Source organism: Vidua chalybeata, chromosome 32, assembly GCF_026979565.1.
Source record: "Vidua chalybeata isolate OUT-0048 chromosome 32, bVidCha1 merged haplotype, whole genome shotgun sequence".
NCBI lineage: Eukaryota > Metazoa > Chordata > Aves > Passeriformes > Viduidae > Vidua > Vidua chalybeata.
Window position 1 is genome coordinate 1,640,719 of NC_071561.1, and position 19,011 is coordinate 1,659,729.

The following is a 19,011-nucleotide window of genomic DNA, read 5'->3' on the forward strand; positions in this document are numbered from 1 at the left end:
TTAGGCGGGCGGGCGGCGGCGCCGGGCGAGGCGCGGGCGGGGGATTTTGGGGGGTTTTGGGTTTTTTTTGGGGTGTCCCGGCACGCAGCGGGCCCCGCTCGGGTCGGGATGGCGGCGTTGCCTCCGCGAGAGTTCGCGGCGCAGGTGCTGCCCGGCTGCGTGGTGCCCACGGCGCGCCAGGGCCTGGCCCAGCTCTGGCCGCTGCTGCTGCTTTGCCTCGGGGCGCGGCTGCTGCACCGGCTGCGTGAGTGGGGCCGGAGGCGGGACGGGCCTGGGGGGGACACCGAGGGGCTGGGGGAACCGGGGCTCTGGGGAGGCCGGAGGGCTGGGGGGCTCCGGGCGACAAGGGGGGTCTGGGGATCTGGGGGTTCCGGGAGTCGGGGGGTCCGGGGTGTCCGGGGGGTTCTGGGGGTCCGGGGGTTTCCGGGGATCTGGGGGTTCCAGGGGGTCCGGGGGGCTCCTGGGTCCGGGGGCTTCTGGGGGTTCCGGGGATCTGGGGCTCTGGGGCGGTCCGGGGGGTTCCGGGGCTCTGGGGGAGTCGGGGGCATCTGGAGGGCCCCCGGTGCTGCCGCGGCTCCGTGAGGGGCCGGGGCTCCGGGAAGGGTTCGGGGGCAGGGGAACATGCGGGGGTCTGGGCGAATCGGGGGGTCCCGGGGCTTTGGGGGGCTGGGAGGGTCTGGGAATTTCGGGGTCTGGGGGCGCCCTGGGCGGCCGAGCGGACTGGAGGGGTCGGGAGGAGCTGGGGGGTCAGGGGGGTCCGGATGGGTCCCAGGCTCTGGGGGCTCGGGGGAATGCGGGGGGCGGGGGGAATCGGGGGTCTGGGGAGGGGTCCGGGGGTAGCGCAGGGGTTTGGGTGAGGGGACACACGGGGGTTGGGTGAGGGGACACTGCGGGGATTGGGTGAGAGGACACCCGGGGTTTGGGGGTGTTCCCACTTTGGGGTGAGGGGACACCCGGGGTTTGGGTGAGGGGACACCCGGGGGTTCTGAGGTTTTGGGTGGGGGGTCTCTCGTTTGCGGGGCTGTTGCTGGTTTGGGGTGAGGGGACACCCAGGGTTTGGGGTGAGGGGACACCCGGGGTTTGGGGGTGTTCAGGGTTTGGGGAGAGGGTACACCCAGGGTTTGGGTGAGGGGACACCACCCAGGGTTTGGGGTGAGGGGTCACACGGGGGTTCTGGGGTTTTGGGTGAGGGGTCTCTCATTTGTGGGGCTGTTGCCGGTTTTGGGTGAGGGGTCCCCAGGGTTTCGGGATGTTGCCGGTTTTGGGTGAGGGGATCCCCAGGGTTTCGGGATGTTGCTGGTTTTGGGTGAGGGGATCCCCAGGGTTTTGGGGTGTTGCCGGTTTTGGGGCGCTACCCTGACCCCCCTGTGGCACAGCCCTGCCGCGGGGGGGGAAGCACGCGGGGGCGGCGGCCGGGGGGCTCCTGGCCCTGCACCATTTCTTCGGGGCCCAGGCGCTGTGGGTGGCCCTGCTGAGCGGGCTCTGCGTCCTCACCCTGCTCCTGAGCCGGGCCCGCGCCCACAGGGGGCTCTGCCTCGCCCTGGCCGCCCTCAGCTACCTGCTCATGGGGTACGGGCACTGGGAGGCACTGGGAGGCACTGGGAGGCACTGGGAGGAGGTTAGGGGTGATTTGGGGGCACTGGGAGGGGGACTGGGAGCACTGGGGAGCACTGGGAAGCACTGGGAGGGGGGTTGGGGGTGATTTGGGGGCACTGGGAGGGGCTCCAGGGGGTTCTGCCTCGCCCTGGCTGCTCTCAGCTACCTGCTTGTGGGGTTCAGCATGCTGGGAGGGACTGGGACGGGGTTTGGGGGTACTGGGAGGGGGTTTGGGTGGACTGGGAGAGGGGTTGGGGGCACTGGGAGGGGGTTTGGGGCACTGGGAGGATGCTGGAAGCAGGGGGAAGATGAACTGGGTGGAAGTTGAGAAGAACTGGGAGTGACTGGAAAGGATTGAGAGCATTGACTGGGAGGGAGATCGGGGCACTGGGATGAACTGGGGGGTTGATGGCGTTGAACTGGGAGTGACTGGGAGCCCCCCCAGGGAGCTGCACATGGTGGACACGGTCACGTGGCACAAGATGCGAGGTGAGACCCCCCCCAGGACCCCCAGATCCCCCCCAGCCCCACAGGCCCCATTCCCCTCCCCCACGTCTTGGGGATCCCTCCAGTTTGGGGGTCCCCCCTGATTTTGGGGTCCCCCAGGGGCAGAAATGGTTGTGAGGATGAGACCTCCCCCTCCCCTCTCCCATTTTGGGACCCCCAGTTCCTTCCCCGGGGGATGTGGGGCCCACCCCGATTTAGGGGTCCCCTCTGATTTTGGGGTGCTCGCTTATTTTGGGGTCCCCCCTGATTTTGGGGTGCCTCCCGATTTTGGGGTGCCCCTCGATGTTGGGGTTCTCTCTGATGTTGAGTTCCCCCCCGACATTGGGATCCCCCCAATGTTGGGGTCCCCCCGATGTGGGGGTGCCCCTGATGCGGGTCCCCGGTGTTGGGGTTCCCTGGTGTCGGGGTGTCCCGACCTGATGTTGGGGTCCCCCCTGACGTGGGTTCCCCAGTGTCGGGGTCCCCCTGGTGTCGGGGTCCCCCCTGATGTCGGGGTTCCCCTGGTGTCAGGGTCGCCCCAATGTCGGGGTCCCCGCTGTGGGGTCCCCCCTGACGTGGGGCTGCCCTGTCGGTGCAGGGGCACAGATGGTGGTGGCCATGAAGGCCGTGTCGCTGGGCTTTGACCTGGACCGCGGGGCCGGCGGGGCGGGCGCGGCCGAGCCCAGCCCCGCGCAGGTCCTGGGCTACCTCTGCTCGCCCGGCTCCGTGGTCTTCGGGCCCTGGGAGCCCTTCGGCGCCTACCTGAGATCCGTGGAGGGGCCGCCCCTGGTGCGGGGGAAAACGGCATCTGGGGGGAAACGGGGATTTGGGGGAGTTTGGGGGTTTGGGGGAGTTTGGGGAAATGGGGATTTGGGGGAAGTAGGGATTTGGGGGAGTTTGGGGGAAATGGGGATTTGGGGAAAGTGGGGATTTGGGGGAGTTTGGGTGAAATGGGGATTTGGGGGAGTTTTGGGGGGAATGGGGAAATGGAGGGATTTGGGGAGGTTGGGGGGAAATGGGGGTTTGGGGGGAAATAGGGGATTTGGGGAACAATGGGGATTTGGGGGAAATGAGGAGTTTGGGGGAAATGGGGATTTGGGGGAGTTTGGGGGAAAAACGGGGATTTGGGGGAGTTTGGGGGAAATGAGGGTTTGGGGGGAAAAACAGGGATTTGGAGGGAATAGGGATTTGGGAGAAATGGGGATTTGGGAGGATTTGGGGGAGTTTGGGGGGAAATGGGGGATTTGGGGGAACTGGGGAGTTTGGTGGGAAGAGGGGGATTGGGGGGCTTTGAGGAGCAGAGGGGGATTTGGGGGGGCACTAAGGGGGGTGGGCAGGTTTGGGGGCACCGAGGGTTTGGGGGGTTGGAGGGGACAGGGATGGGGGTTGGGGGGGCTGAGAAGGTTTGGGGGGGCCGGGGGGGTGAGGGGTGTCAGGGGGTGCTGGCATTTGGGGTCTCTGGGGGTGTCTGGGAGGGGACGGGTGTCCGTGTGTCTGTCTGTGGGGTGTCAGTGAGTCTGTGTGTCCGTCTCCATGTGTGTCCCTGTGTCTGTCTGTCTCTGTGTCTATCCCTATATCCCTGTCCCTGTTTGTCTGTCCCTGTGTCCCTGTCCGTGTGTCTGTCCCTGTCCCTGTGTCTGTCCCTGTTCCTGTGTCCCTGTGTCCCTGTGTCCCTGTGTCCCTGTGTCCCTGTCCGTGTGTCCCTGTCCATGTGTTCCTGTGTCTGTTCCTGTCTCTATATCCCTGTGTCTGTCCTTGTCCCTGTGTCCCTGTCCATGTGTCCCTGTGTCTGTCTCTGTGTCCATGTCCCTGTCCCTGTGTCCCTGTCCTTGTGTCCCTGTTCCTGTCCCTGTGTCTGTCCTTGTCCCTGTGTCTGTCCCTGTCCCTGTGTCCCTGTTCCTGTCCCTGTGTCCTTGTCCCTGTGTCTGTCCCTGTCCCTGTGTCCCTGTTCCTGTCCCTGTGTCTGTCCCTGTCCCTGTGTCCCTGTCCGTGTGTCCCTGTTCTGTCCGTGTGTCTGTCCCTCTGTCCGTGTGTCTGTCCCTGTCCCTGTATCCCTGTCCGTGTCCGTGCCCCTGTGTCCCAGTCCCTGTCCGTGTGTCTGTCCCTGTCCGTGTGTCTGTCCCTGTGTCCCTGTGTCCCTGTGTCCCTGTTCCTGTCCCTGTGTCTGTCCCTGTCCCTGTGTCCCTGTGTCTGTCCCTGTCCCTGTGTCCCTGTCCGTGTGTCCTTGTCCCTGTCCGTGTGTCCCTGTTCTGTCCGTGTGTCTGTCCCTGTGTCCGTGTGTCCCTGTCTGTGTGTCTGTCCCTGTCCCTGTGTCCCTGTGTCTGTCCCTGTCCCTGTGTCCCTGTCCGTGTGTCCTTGTCCCTGTCCGTGTGTCCCTGTTCTGTCCGTGTGTCTGTCCCTGTGTCCGTGTGTCCCTGTCCGTGTGTCTGTCCCTGTCCGTGTGTCTGTCCGTGTCCGTGCCCTGACCCCTCGGTGTCCCCAGAGCGTGGCCTGGGCGCGGAAGGGGCTGCGGAGCCTGGGGCTGGCCCTGCTCTGCCTCCTGGTCAGCACCTGCCTGGCGCCCTTCCTGTTCTCCAGCCTGCTGCCCCTCTACGGGGCGCGGGCCCTGCGCAGGTGGGACCCCAACACCCCAAAACGTGCTCAAAATATCCCCCAATCCCCCCAAATATCCCCAACCCCCCAAATATCCCCAAATGCCCCCAAATATCCCCCAATCCCCCCAAATATCCCCCAATCCCCCAAATATCCCCCAATCCCCCCAAATATCCCCAACCCCCCAAGTATCCCCAAATCCCCCCAAAATATCCCCAAATCCCCCCAAATATCCCCAGCCCCCCAAATATCCCCCAAATCCCCCCAAATATCCCCAAATCCCCCCAAATATCCCCCAATCCCCCAAATATCCCCCAATCCCCCCAAATATCCCCAACCCCCCAAATATCCCCAAATGCCCCCAAGTATCCCCAAATCCCCCCAAAATATCCCCAAATCCCCCCAAATATCCCCAGCCCCCCAAATATCCCCCAATCCCCCCAAATATCCCCAAATCCCCCCAAATATCCCCAAATCTCCCTGAAATATCCCTAAATCCCCCCAAAATATCCCCCAAATCCCCCCAAATATCCCCAAATCCCCCCAAATATCCCCAAATATCCCCAAATCCCCCAAGTATCCCCAAATCCCCCCAAAATATCCCCCAAATCCCCCCATATATCCCCCAAATCCCCCCAAATATCCCCAAATCCCCCCAAGTATCCCCAAATCCCCCCAAATCCCACCAAAACCTCCAAATACCCTCCAAATCACCCCAAAATCCCCCAAAATATCCCCCAAACCCTCCAAAATAGCCCCAAAATCCCCCCCCCCCCAATCCCCCCAAATCCCCCCACAATCTTCCCCACAATCCCCCCAGGACATCCCAAAATCCTCCCCCAGAATCCCCCCTCAAATCCCCTCCAAACCCTCCCCAGGCTCAAACCTCCCAAGGCTCCCCCAAATCTTCCTGGGGATCCCCACCCTCCTGGGACCCTCTAAACTCCCCCAGGGACCCCCAAAACCCTCCCAAGAGCCCCCCAAACCCCAATGATCCCCAAACTGTACCGAGGGCCCCAAAAACCTCCTGGGGGACCCTAAATCCCTTTCCAGGATCCCCAAAATCCCATGGGGACCTCCCAGCCATAGTGGGAACCCCTGAACATCCCCTGGGGACCCCAAATCCTCCCCAGGGACCCCCAAAATCCCCCAGAACTTTCCAGCCCCCCCTCACTGATCTCTCTGTTCCCCCGGTGCTGCCCAGGAGCGTCTTGGCCAGGTGAGGGGGATTTGGGGGGCCCAGGGGGGTTTAGGGGGCCCAAAAAGGGTTTGGGGTGGGAATGAGACAGGAATGGGATATTTAGGGATTGGGGGGGGGGGGGATTTGGAGGGTCCTGGGGGGTTTGGGGGAGCCCGAGGGGATTTGTGGGGTTCCTGGGAGGGTGTGGGGATTTGGGGGGGGTATAGGGGGGATCTGGGGGATGGGGGGGACATGGAGGGGACATGAGATGGGGGGTGGCACCTAAATGTGTGTCCCCCCCATCCTCCCTGTGGTCCTCAAACCCCCCCCCCATATCCCCCAAATCCTCTCCCAAACCCCCCATATCCCCCAAATCCCCTTCCAAACCCCCCATATCCCCAAATCCCATCCCAACACCCCCAAATCCCCTCCCAACCCCTCCATGTCACCCCCAAATCCCTCAATCCCTCCCAATCCCCCAAAACTCCCTCCTGTTCCCTCAAACTCCCCCAATTCCCCACCAATTCCCCCAAATCTCCCCAAACCCTGAACTCCCCCAAATCCCCCCAAACCCTGAACTCCCCTAAATCCCCTCCAAACCCCAAAATCCTCCAAATCTCCCCAAACCCTGAACTCCCCCAAATCCCCTCCAAACCCCAAACTCCTCCAAATCTCCCCAAATCCTGAACTCCCCCAAATCCCCTCCAATCCCTGAACTCCCCCTTTTCCCCAAAATCTCCCCAAACCCTGCACTCCCTCAAATCCCTCCAAACTCCCCCAAACTCCCCCAAATCCCCCCAAACCCCAAATGCCGCCGTTTCCCAAAAATCCCCCCAAACCCTGAACTGTCCCATTTCCCTCCAAATCCGCCCCAAACCCCTCGTGTCCCCCCCTGTCCCCCCTGGCCCCGGTCTCGGCCGTAGGTGGCTCCGTGCCTACGAGAGCGCCCTCTCGTTCCACTTCAGTAACTACTTCGTGGCCTTCCTGTCCGAGGCCACGGCCACGCTGGCCGGCTCCGGGGCCACCGTGCGCCACGAGCACCTGCACTGGTGAGGGACAGCGACGCTGCGGGGACAGCGACTGCACCCCCTGTGACAGTGACCCCTCTGTGTGACACTGACCTGTGTGACACTGAGCTGTGTGTGACAGTGTGACACTGACCTGTGTGACAGTGTGACTGACCCGTGTGTGACACTGACCTGTGTGTGACACTGATCCCTGTGTGACACTGACCTGTGTGACACTGAACTGTGTGTGACAGTGTGACAGTGACCTGTGTGACAGTGTGACACTGACCTGTGTGACACTGACCTGTGTGTGACACTGATCCCTGTGTGACACTGACCTGTGTGACAATGTGACACTGACCCCTGTGTGACACTGACCCAAGTGTGACAGTGTGACACTGACCTGTGTGACAGTGTGACACTGACCTGTGTGACACTGACCTGTGTGTGACACTGATCCCTGTGTGACACTGACCTGTGTGACAATGTGACACTGACCCCTGTGTGACACTGACCCAAGTGTGACAGTGTGACACTGACCTGTGTGACAGTGTGACACTGACATGTGTGACACTGACCTGTGTGACACCGACCTGTGTGACAGTGTGAAACAGACCTGTGTGTGACACTGACCTGTGTGACAGTGACCTGTGTGACAGTGTGACACTGACCTGTGTGACACTGACCTGTGTGACAGTGACCTGTGTGTGACAGTGTGACACTGACCTGTGTGACACTGACCCGTGTGACAGTGCGACTGACCCGTGTGTGACACTGACCCGTGTGTGACAGTGTGACACTGACCTGTGTGTGACACTGACCTGTGTGACAGTGTGACTGACCCCTGTGTGACACTGACCCATGTGTGACAGTGTGACACTGACCTGTGTGTGACACTGACCTGTGTGTGACACTGACCTGTGTGACATTGACCCCTGTGTGACACTGACCTGTGTGACACTGACCTGTGTGTGACACTGACCCGTGTGTGACACTGACCTGTGTGACATTGACCCCTGTGTGACACTGACCCCTGTGTGACACTGACCTGTGTGTGACACTGACCTGTGTGACACTGACCTGTGTGTGACACTGACCTGTGTGTGACACTGACCCGTGTGACACTGACCCCTGTGTGACACTGACCTCTGTGTGACACTGACCTGTGTGTGACACTGACCTCTGTGTGACACTGACCAGTGTGTGACACTGACCTGTGTGTGACAGTGTGACACTGACCTGTGTGTGACACTGACCTGTGTGACATTGACCCTTGTGTGACACTGACCTCTGTGTGACACTGACCTGTGTGTGACACTGACCTGTGTGACACTGACCTGTGTGTGACACTGACCTCTGTGTGACACTGACCTGTGTGTGACACTGACCTCTGTGTGACAGTGTGACACTGACCTGTGTGTGACACTGACCTGTGTGTGACAGTGTGACACTGACCTCTGTGTGACACTAACCCGTGTGACACTAATCCCTCTGTGTGACACTGACAGTGTGACACTGATCCATGTGTGACACTAACCCGTGTGTGACACTGTGACACTGATCCCTTTGTGACACTGACAGTGTGACACTGATCCCTGTGTGACAACGTGGCACTGTCCCTGTGACCCCCATGTGAACACTGTCCTCCCATGTCACCCTGTCCCCTCGTGTCACATTGCCTTGTGACCCCCCCATGACACCCTGTCCCCCCTGTGTCACACTGTCCCTCCTGTGTCACTGTGTCCCCTCTGTGTCACCCTGTCCCTGTGTCACCGTGTCCCCGTGTGTCCCCAGGGACCTGGCCGTGTCCCGGCCCCTGCGGGTGGAGCTGCCGCGCTCCATGGCCGAGGTGGTGACAAACTGGAACCTGCCCATGTCCCGCTGGCTGCACACCTGTGAGCACGGGGCACTGGGGGCACTGGGGGGGACTGGGGGCACTGGGACTGGGAGGGATGGAGGGGGCCTGGAGCCCATACTGGTGTGACTGGTGTCATGGATGGTACTGGTGTTACTGGTGGGACTGGTGTTACTGGTGGGACTGGTGTGACTGGTGTGACTGGTGTTACTGGTGTGACTGGTGTTACTGGTGTGACTGGTGTTACTGGTGGGACTGGTGTGACTGGTGTGACTGGTGTTACTGGTGTGACTGGTGTTACTGGTGGGACTGGTGTGACTGGTGTGACTGGTGTTACTGGTGTGACTGGTGTTACTGGTGGGACTGGTGTGACTGGTGTTACTGGTGGGACTGGTGTGACTGGTGTCCCGTGCAGACGTGTTCCAGACTGCTCGCTGCCTGGGCACCTTCGCCGCCGTGCTGGGCACCTACGCGGCCAGCGCCCTGCTGCACGTGAGGGACCCCAAAACCACCCCAAAAACCCCAAAAACCACCCCAAAAACCACCCCAGCGCCCTGCTGCATGTGAGGGACCCCAAAACCACCCCAAAAACCCCCCCAAAAACCACCCCAGCGCCCTGCTGCATGTGAGGGACCCCAAAACCCCCCAAAAAACACCCCAAAAACCACCCCAGCACCCTGCTGCACGTGAGGGACCCCAAAACCACCCTAACCCCCCCACAAACCATCCCAAAAACCACCCCAAAACCCCCAAAACACCCCAAAAATCACCCCAGCGCCGTTCTGCATGTGAGGGACCCCAAAACCACCCCAACCCCCCCAGACCCCCAAATTCCCCCTCAAAACACCCCAAAAAGACCCCAAAACCCTCAAAAACACCCCAAAAACCCCCCAGCGCCCGCTGCACATACCCCACCCATGTCCCCTGCAACGAGACCCCCACGACCCCCCAAAGCCCTCCAGACCCCCCAAAACGCCCCAGACCCCCCAAAGCCCCCTGGACCCCCCCAAACCCCCCAGACACCCCAAAAGCCCCCTGGACTCCCCCAAGAGTCCCCTGGACCCCCCAATCCAGCAAGCCCCCAGAAAATCCCCCACACCCCCCCAATCCATCAAGGACCCCCCAAAAATCCCCCCGGACCCCCCCAAAGCCCCCCGGACCCCCTGCAGCCCCGTGTCCCCCCAGGGCCTCAGTTTCCACCTGGCCGCTGTGCTGCTCTCCCTGGGCCTCATCACCTACGCCGAGCACGGTCAGTGGTGGCCCTTTAAGGGGCGGGGCCACATGGGGTTCAGTGTGGGAGGGGCTTAACGGGTGATGTAAATGTGGGTGTGGCCTAAAGGTGTGGGTGGGGCTTCAATGCTGCGATTGAGGTGTGGGTGGGGCCAGGGGTGGGGCTTATGGCATTGGGACTTGAATTCTGTGGGTGGAGCCTGCACTGGTGGGTGGGGCTATGAGGGATCTGGGTGGAGCCTGCAGTGATGGGCAGGGCTGTGAGGCTGTGGGTGGAGCCTGTTGGTGATGGGCGGGTCTATAAGGGTGTGGGTGGAGACTGCATTGATGGGCGGGGCTATAAAGACTGTGGGTGGAGCCTGTTGGTGATGGGCAGGGCTATGACGTGAGTGTAGCCTCCAGTGATGGGCGGGGCTATGGAGTGTGGGTGGAGCCTGCACTGGTGGGCCGGGCTGTGTGTGGGTGAGGCCTGCAGTGATGGGCGGGGCTGTGAGGGTGTGGGTGGAGCATGCAGTGATGGGCGGGGCTGTAAGGACTGTGGGTGGAGCCTGCAGTGATGGGCAGGGCTATGAGGATGTGGGTGGAGCCTGTAGTGATAGGCGGGGCTATAATGACTGTGGGTGGGGCCTGTAGTGATGGGCGGGGCTATGAGGATGTGGGTGGAGCCCACACTGATGGACAGGTCTGTGAGGTGTGGGTGGAGCCTATTGGTGATAGGCGGGGCCATGAGGGCATGGGCGGAGCCTGTTGGTGATGGGCGGGGCTGTGAGGTATGGGTGGAGCCTGTTGGTGATGGGCGGGGCCATGAGGGTGTGGGCGGAGCCTGTTGGTGATAGGCGGGGCCATGAGGGTGTGGGCGGAACTTGCAGTGATGGGCAGTGTCAATGGGTGTGGCCTGCAGTGGGCGTGGCCTCGCTAACCCCGCCCTCCCCGCCCAGCCCTGAGGCAGCGCCTGGCCGCCATCTTTGACGCCTGCGTGCTGTCCAAGCGCTGCCCCCCGCGCTGCAGCCACCGCCACAAGGACGTGAGACGGGAGGACCGGGGGTCCCTGTGGGGGGCTCCGGGGTGGTCTGGGGGTGATAAGGGGCAAAATGGGGGCGTGGAGGGCAGGATGGGGCTTTGGGGATCCCGTGGGGGGAGGGCAGAGGGTCTGGGGGGCTCTGAGGGGATCTGGGGGAGGGCTGGGGGTCCCTGGGGGCACAGCAAGGGGCTTCAGGGGTCCTGCAGGTTCTCTGGGGGATTTGGGGGTTCCTTGGGGCTCTTGGAAAGTTTTTGGGGTCCCTCAGCCACTGTGGGTGTGGGCTCTGAACAGGAGGGATCTGGGGGGCCCCTGAAGGTTTTTGGGGTCCCTCAGACGCTGTGGGTGCGGGCTCTGTACAGGAAGGATCTGGGGGGGCCCCTGAAGGTTTCTGGGGTCCCTGAAGGTTTTTGGGGTCCCTCAGACGCTGTGGGTGTGGGCTCTGAACAGGGAGGATCTGGGGGGCCCCTGAAGGTTTTTGGGGTCCCTGAAGGTTTTTGGGGTCCCGCAGACGCTGTGGGTGCGGGCTCTGAACATGGCCCTGGGCGCCCTGACCCTGTTCCACCTGTCCTACCTGGGCGCCCTGTTCGATGTGGAGGCTGAGGACGCCGTGGAGGAGCAGGTGGGACCCCCGACCCCCCCAAAGCCCCCCCAAGATTTGGGGTCGCTCTGAGCCTGACGCCGCCTCGTCCCCTCAGGGATACGGCATGGCCTACACGGTGCGCAAGTGGTCGGAGCTGAACTGGGCCAGCCACTGGGTGACGCTGGGCTGCTGGGTGCTGGCCCGGCTGCTGCGCTGAGGCTCCGGGAGGGCACTGGGAGCGACCGGGGGGAACTGGGAACACTGGGAGGAACTGGGAGCGGCTGGGAGGACCGGGCGCCACAGAGAGAGCGGCCGTTCCGCCGCGCGGGGACCGCTCCGCGCCGCCGGAAGCGCCTCTCGATGGTCCCGACTTCCCCTTCGCGGGGTTTCCCGCCCTTCCTCGGGCGGAAGTGGCGCCGTGCGACCGCTCTGGGACCAATAAAGCCTCGCCTCGATGGTTCCTGTCAATCATTGCCGGGCAGCCAATGGGAGCGCGGGGGGGGCGGAGCCCCCTGGCGATGGCGCGGAGCCAAAACTTTGACCAAAATTCTCTTCATTCACCCCAAAAGCGCGCGGGGGGGGCCCTATAGGGACCTTGGGGGGGCCCTATAGCCCCCGGGAGAGGGGAGCGGCCATAGGGCTCCTATGGGGACCAGGAGTGTCCCCGAGTTCCCTATAGGGACGGGGGGGTCCATACGGCCCCTATAGGGACTGGGGGGAGCGGTCCCTATAGCCCCCGCGAGGGGGGGCGGCCATATGGCGGCTATAGGGACTGAGGGGTCCCTGCAGAGCCCCGCCGGGGGACACGGCCCTCTAGAGCCTGCGGGGGAAGGGGAGGGTCCGTATGGATCCTATAGCGCCCCGCAGGGCCCCAGGCAGTCCCTATAGGGCCCGGGGGGCGCTCGGTGCCGTCAGGTGCCCTTGTCCTTGTTGGGAGACCTGCAAGAGAGAGAGACCCCACAGGGCCCCTATGGATCCTGTACGGCCTGGGCAGGGCCGGCTGCTGCTACAGGGGCTGGGCAGAGCTGGGGGGATCCTGCACGGCCCTGGGTGGGGCCTCTGGCATCCAGGAGGGACCCTATGGATCCCATATGGCCCGGGGGGTGTACCCTAAGGATGCTGTATGGCCCGGGGGTGTCCCCTATGGATCCCATATGGCCCGGGGGGTGTACCCTAAGGATCCTGTATGGCCCGGGGGTGTCCCCTATGGATCCCATATAGCCCGAGGGGTGTCCTCTATGGATCCTATAGGACCGGGGGGTGTCCCCTATGGATCCCATATACCCGAGGGGTGTCCTCTATGGATCCTATAGGACCGGGGGGGGGGTGTCCCCTATGGATCCCATATGGCCCGGGGCAGTCCCCTATAGCTCCCAGCCCGTGTTAGTGTGTTAGTGCCCCTCCCCCGGCACGCTCCGTTAACCAAATCCGCCTTTATTAGCCCCAAATCTCGTTAAAAACGCGCCCGGCCCCTCCCCCCCTACAAAATCTGTACATCCGGCCCCTCCCCCACCGGGCGGGGGGGGCGAGGGGGGGAGGGGATCCCCACAGAGGGGCCGGGGTCCCGATGAGCCCCTCATTAACCCTTCATTAACTGCATTAACCCTGCCGGCCTCATTAACCTCTGACCTCATTAACCCTGCCGGCCTCATTAACCTCTGACCTCATTAATCTCCACCTTGGGGTCCCCCAGCACCCAATGAGCCTTAATGAGCCGCCACCAATTAATGAGCATTAACGAGCTCCCCATCTCCTAAGGAGCCTTAACGAGTCCCTGCCACCCAAACAAGGCCAAGATCGGGGTCCCCTCCTGCTGACCCTGGAGCTCCTCTACCCTAATGAGCACTAACGAGCACTAATGAGCTCTAATGAGCCTCTGCCACCTGCTGACCCCACAGCTGCTGACCCCACAGCTGCTGACCCCACAGCTGGGTCCCCTCACCTGCTGACCCCTCACCTGCTGACCCCACAGCTGAGTTCCCACAGCTGGGTCCCCACAGCTGCTGACCCCACAGCTGGGTTCCCTCACCTGCTGACCCCTCACCTGCTGACCCCACAGCTGCTGACCCCACACCCGGGTCCCCGCCCCGCTCGCGGCCCCCCCACGCCCTCCCCCTCCCGGTGGTCACCCCAGGTGTCCCCGTCCCTAGGGCCCCACTGACTTGCCGCTGTCCTGGCCGCGGTTGCCGGGCTGGCCGCCGCGGGGCCGCCCGTAGAGCACCACGGCGGCCAGGACCATGGCGGTGCCGGCCAGGAAGGGCGCGCGCGCGGCCGGAAGCCGAACAGGTGCGCCGAGGCGGCCGTGGAGGCCAGGATGGACAGCGCCGTGGCGAAGCCCTTGAGGATGTTGTCGGCGTAGCGGACCACCACGGCCACCAGCAGCCCCCCGGCCGCCTGGTTGACCACCACGGCCCACACGGCGCCGTTGTAGCCGTAGAAGAAGCCAAGCGCGGCCACGGCCGGGCCCTCGGCGGCCAGCATGGCGCCCAGCCCCACGGCCGTGCCCACGGCGCCCAGCTGCACGTTCCGCAGCCAGATGGAGCCGCCCGAGCGCTTCAGCAGCCGCTCGAAGTAGACGCCGGCGAAGCCCGAGGACAGGCAGGAGGCGGCCACGGCCGCCAGCCCCACGGCGTAGCTCTGCGCCGGCGCCTCGGGGCCCGGGGACGGCGCCAGCGCCGCGGCCGGGGGCACGGCCCGCGCCTGCTCCGCCTGCACCAGCGCCACCCCCGCGAAGAGCAGCGCCAGCGACAGCCACTGCAGCCGCGACAGCGCCGTGCCCAGCAGCAGCACCGAGAACAGCGCCGTGGTCAGGATCTTCAGCTGGTACGTCACCTGGGGACAGGGACAGGGACAATCACCTGGGGACAGGGACAGGGACAGGAACAGGGACAGTCACCTGGGGATGGGGACAGGGACGGGACAGTCACCTGGGGACAGGGACAGGGACAGTCACCTGGGGACAGGGACAGGGACGGAACAGTCACCTGGGGATGGGGACAGGGATGGGACAGTCACCTGGGGATAAGGACAGGGATGGGACAGTCACCTGGGGATGGGGACAGGGACAGTCACCTGCAGACAGGGACGGGACAGTCACCTGGGGATAAGGACAGGGATGGGACAGTCACCTGGGGATGGGGACAGGGACAGGGACAGTCACCTGCGGACAGGGACGGGACAGTCACCTGGGGATGGGGACAGGGACGGGACAGTCACCTGGGGATGGGGACGGGACAGTCACCTGGGGACAGGGACAGGGACAGTCACCTGGGGACAGGGACGGGACAGTCACCTGGGGACGGGGACGGGACAGTCACCTGGGGACAGGGACAGGGACAGTCACCTGGGGACGGGGACAGGGATGGGACAGTCACCTGGGGACGGGGACGGGACAGTCACCTGGGGACAGGGACGGGACAGTCACCTGGGGACGGGGACAGGGACGGGACAGTCACCTGGGGATGGGGACAGGGACGGGACAGTCACCTGGGGACAGGGACAGGACAGTCACCTGGGGATGGGGACAGGGACGGGACAGTCACCTGGGGACAGGGACGGGACAGTCACCTGGGGACGGGGACAGGGACGGGACAGTCACCTGGGGACAGGGACAGGGACAGTCACCTGGGGATGGGGACGGGACAGTCACCTGGGGACAGGGACGGGACAGTCACCTGGGGACGGGGACAGGGACGGGACAGTCACCTGGGGACAGGGACGGGACAGTCACCTGGGGATGGGGACAGTCACCTGGGGACGGGGACAGGGACGGGACAGTCACCTGGGGACAGGGACAGGGACAGTCACCTGGGGACAGGGACGGCGACAGTCACCTGGGGATGGGGACAAGGACGAGGGGACAGTCACCTGGGGACAGGGACAGTCACCTGGGGACAGCAGGGACAGGGACGGGGACAGTCACCTGGGGACAGGGACAGTGTCACCTGGGGACAGGGGGGACAGTCACCTGGGGGACAGGGACAGGGTCACCTGCAGGGACAGGGACAGTCATCTGAGGACAGCAGGGACAGGGACAGTCACCAGGAGACAGCAGGGATGGTCACCTGTGGACAGGGTCACCTGTGGGGACAGCAGGGATGGTCACCTGGGAGACAGGGACAGGATCACCTGGGAGACAGGGACAGCTGGTGACAGCAGGGACAGGGTCACCTGTGGGATGGGGACACAGTGACACAGGGACACATGGGGGACAAGAACACCTGAGGACAGGGTCACCTGCAGGGACAGGAACACCTGTGGGGACAGGGACAGGATCTGCAGCTGGTACGTCACCGGTGGGACAGCAGGGACAGGGTGACAGGGGGGCGGGGACACCTGGGGACAGGGACGAGAACAGGGTCACCTGGGGGACAGGGTCACCTGCAGGACACAGACACAGGTGTGGGAACAGGGACACGGATACTGTCACCAGCAGGGACATCAGGGATGGGGACCCTGGGCACCGCCACAGGGACATGAGGACAGGGACACTGTGAGTGTCACAGGGACACGGGGACAGGAACATGGTGACTGTCACAGGGACAGGGACACCGTGACTGACACAGGAACAGGGATAGGGTGAGTGTCACAGGGACACAGGGATAGGGTGACTGTCACAGGCACACGGGGACAGGAACACTGTGACTGTCACAGGGACACGGGGACAGGAACACTGTGACTGTCACAGGGATGCAGGGACAGGGACACCGTGACTGTCCTAGAGACAGGGACATGAGAACAGGGACACGGTGAGTGTCACAGGGATTTGGGCACAGGGACATGGTGACTGTCACAGGGACATGGTGACTGTCACAGGGACACCAGGACTGTCACAGGGATTTGGGCACAGGGACACTGTGACTATCACAGGGTCGCGGTGACTGTCCCAGGGACACAGGCACAGGGATGCTGTGACTGTCACAAGGACAGAGGGACAGGGACATCGTGACTGTCACAAGGACACAGGGACAGGGACACTGTGACTGTCCTAGAGACACGGGCACAGGGACATCATGACTGTCACAGGGATTTGAGCACAGGAACACCGTGACTGTCACAAGGACATGGGGACAGGGACATGGTGACTGTCACAGGGACACAGTGGCTGACAGAGGGATTTGAACACAGGGACATGGTGACTGTCACAGGGACACAGGGACAGGGACATGGTGACTGTCACAAGGACACAGACACAGGGACACTGTGACTGTCACAGGGATTTGAGCACAGGGACACCGTGACTGTCACAAGGACAGGGGCACAGGGACACCGTGACTGTCACAAGGACAGGGGCACAGGGACACCAGCACGGTCCCCAAGGTCCCCGAGCTGATGGCACACCCCCTGTGCCAGCTGTCCCCGTGTCCCACCTGGAAGGTGGCCGCGGGCAGGTTGGAGATGGCCACGTACTGCAGGTTGTTCTGCAGGGTGTAGATGAGGGAGGGGACAGCCAGGCGCAGCGTGTCCCCAAACTGTCCCACCACGGCCTCGTGCAGCGTCACCGCCGTCTGCCGGACACTGCCTGGGGGGACAGGGCTCAGGGACAGGGACAGGCCCGGGCCGGCCACGGCCACTCCGTCGCTGTCACCCCCACCGTGAGTCTCCCGTGTCCCCTCGTGTCCCCAGCACGAGACCCTCAAGGCCCCTCGTGTCCCCCACATCTCTGCCACTCGTCACCTTTGTCCCTCCAACGTCCCCAGTGTCCCCTGTGTCCTTGCCGTGTGACCCCTCCCAAGTCCCCTCCCCCGTGTCTCCTTCGTGTCCCATCCCCCCACCTGTGCTCACCTCAGAGCACGAGGATGGCACAGCACCAGGGGTGGCCTGTCCCCCCGTGTCCCCCCCATGTCCCCAGTGTCCCTAGCCCTGTGCCAGATGAGCAGCAGCAGAGACAGAGTCGGTGTCCCCAATGTCCCCAGTGTCCCCTAACCCTGTGCTGGATCACCAGCAGCAGGCACAGACCTGGTGTCCCCTGTGTCCCCAGTGTCCCCCATGTCTCAAATCCTCTCAATGTCCCCAATGTCCCCCATGTCCCCAACGTCTCCGTGTCCCTACCCCGGTGCTGGATGAGCAGCAGCAGCAGACCTGCTGTCCCCATTGTCCCCAATATCCCCATTGTCCCCAATGTCCCCATGTCCCTACCCTGGTGCTGGATGAGCAGCAGCAGCAGGCACAGACCTGCTGTCCCCCATGTCCATAATGTCCGCAATGTCCCTGCTGTCCCCAGTGTCCCCATGTCCCCAATGTCCCCTTGCCCCATGTCCCCGCTCACCCCGGTGCTGGATGAGCAGCAGCAGCAGGCACAGACCTGCTGTCCCCGTTGTCCCCGTTGTCCCCAGTGTCCCCGTGTCCCCCTGCCCCGCTCACCCCGGTGCTGGATGAGCAGCAGCAGCAGGCAGGCGCTGCCCTTCATGGCCTCGGCCATCACCACGGCGGTGGTGGGCAGGAAGCGCTCCCCGGGCAGGGTGCGCACGTAGCGGATGCTGAGCACCAGCGACGCGTTCTGCAGCACCAGCACGCCCAGGCTGGCGTACCTTCACCCGCCGCGACACTGCGGGGACGCGCGGGTCACCGGGCCTGGGGGACCCCCGGGCGCGGGGGCCCCGGCTCCCCGGGATGGGAACTTCCCCCGCCGGGACCCCCGGGGGTCACCTGGGCTCCCACGGTGGGACCCCCCCCACGCCCCCGGATCTGCCCCAAAGCCCTGCCTGCCCACGACCCCTCTGCCCCGCGCTCCCCAGAACCGCCCCCAGCCCCCACGGGCGCCTCCCGGCCTGCCCCATCGCTCCCCGTCCCCCGGATCCCCCAGACCCCCACGGGCGCCCCCGCCCCCGGCTCTACCCCAACCCTCCCCGCTGCCCGGACCCCCCAGGGCACCCCCAGATCCCCTCAACCCCCTGCCCTGCCCCATCCCCCAGAGCACCCCCACATCCCGGGACCCCCCAGAGCACCCCCAGATCCCCCCAGCCCATCGCCCCCCGCCCCCCAGAGCACCACCGGCCCCCCTCACCCCACAGCCCCCCTGCACCCCCCCAGCCGCCGGCCGGATCCCCCGCCCCGCAGCCCCCCCCACGGCTCTGCCCAGGCCCCCTGCCCCACGGCGCCCCCCGCCGCCCCTGCCCGTCCCCCCTCACCCGTCGCGGGCCCGCGGAGTCGCCGGAGCCTCCCCCGTCCGCCGCCCCCGGGGCCGCCATGGTGGCACCTGCACAGCAGTTTCCGCTTCCGGCCACGCCGCGGCCCCGCCCACCGAGGGGGAGCTGCTCCACCTTCGCTCGGTCCAGCCAATCCCCGCGCGCACTTTCGCTCGGCGTCCCGCCCCCTCGGCCAGTCTGACCAATCAGCGCTCGTCTCGTGCGCTTCCCGCCACCGCCTCGCGCTGGTCGCGTCTCTCTCCCTGTAAGCCACGCCTTCCTTCGTCCACAAACCAATCGCCGCTCTCCTCACCTGTCACACCCCCTTAGACCCCGC

The 19,011-nt window shown here is 64.2% G+C and overlaps 2 protein-coding genes across 4 annotated transcripts; one reads left to right on the plus strand and one right to left on the minus strand.

The window, feature by feature from the left end:
* Positions 1–43: 43 nt before the first annotated feature.
* PORCN (porcupine O-acyltransferase) lies at positions 44–12,002 on the plus strand. The gene is made up of 13 exons (XM_053968045.1): positions 44–244; positions 1,377–1,569; positions 2,042–2,085; positions 2,681–2,871; positions 4,565–4,695; positions 5,879–5,893; positions 6,778–6,903; positions 8,656–8,756; positions 9,132–9,208; positions 9,902–9,965; positions 10,885–10,970; positions 11,476–11,586; positions 11,663–12,002. Exons 1-13 carry the CDS (start codon positions 109–111, stop codon positions 11,762–11,764), a joined length of 1,377 nt encoding a protein of 458 aa, XP_053824020.1. The 5' UTR covers positions 44–108; the 3' UTR covers positions 11,765–12,002.
* Positions 12,003–12,083: 81 nt separating this feature from the next.
* On the minus strand, positions 12,084–18,784 carry SLC35A2 (solute carrier family 35 member A2). 3 transcript variants are annotated; one of them, XM_053968186.1, is made up of 5 exons: positions 18,678–18,781; positions 17,911–18,094; positions 16,917–17,068; positions 13,710–14,379; positions 12,084–12,486 (listed from the first exon to the last, which is right to left on the minus strand). In XM_053968186.1, the coding sequence occupies exons 2-5, from the start codon at positions 17,966–17,968 to the stop codon at positions 12,311–12,313; spliced, it is 1,056 nt and encodes a 351-aa protein (XP_053824161.1). In that variant the 5' UTR covers positions 17,969–18,094; positions 18,678–18,781; the 3' UTR covers positions 12,084–12,310. The 3 variants fall into 3 exon arrangements, with proteins under 3 accessions (XP_053824161.1, XP_053824162.1, XP_053824160.1); XM_053968187.1 differs by having other exon boundaries at positions 12,333–12,486; positions 13,714–14,379; positions 18,678–18,782; XM_053968185.1 differs by lacking the exon at positions 12,084–12,486 and adding an exon at positions 12,966–13,547 and having other exon boundaries at positions 13,592–14,379; positions 18,678–18,784.
* Positions 18,785–19,011: the final 227 nt, after the last annotated feature.

Coding starts and splice junctions, on each gene's coding strand:
- PORCN (XM_053968045.1), top strand. CDS start 109: ATGGCGGCGTTGCCTCCGCGAGAGTTCGCGGCGCAGGTGCTGCCCGGC. Junction 2,872..4,564: donor CCGTGGAGGGGCCGCCCCTG/GTGCGGGGGAAA, acceptor CGGTGTCCCCAG/AGCGTGGCCTGGGCGCGGAA. Junction 11,587..11,662: donor AGGACGCCGTGGAGGAGCAG/GTGGGACCCCCG, acceptor TCGTCCCCTCAG/GGATACGGCATGGCCTACAC.
- SLC35A2 (XM_053968185.1), bottom strand. CDS start 17,968: ATGGCCGAGGCCATGAAGGGCAGCGCCTGCCTGCTGCTGCTGCTCATC. Junction 17,069..17,910: donor GCTGCTCATCCAGCACCGGG/GTGAGCGGGGCA, acceptor CTGTCCCCCCAG/GCAGTGTCCGGCAGACGGCG. Junction 13,548..13,591: donor AGCAGCTGTGGGGTCAGCAG/GTGAGGGGTCAG, acceptor TGGGGTCAGCAG/CTGTGGGGACCCAGCTGTGG.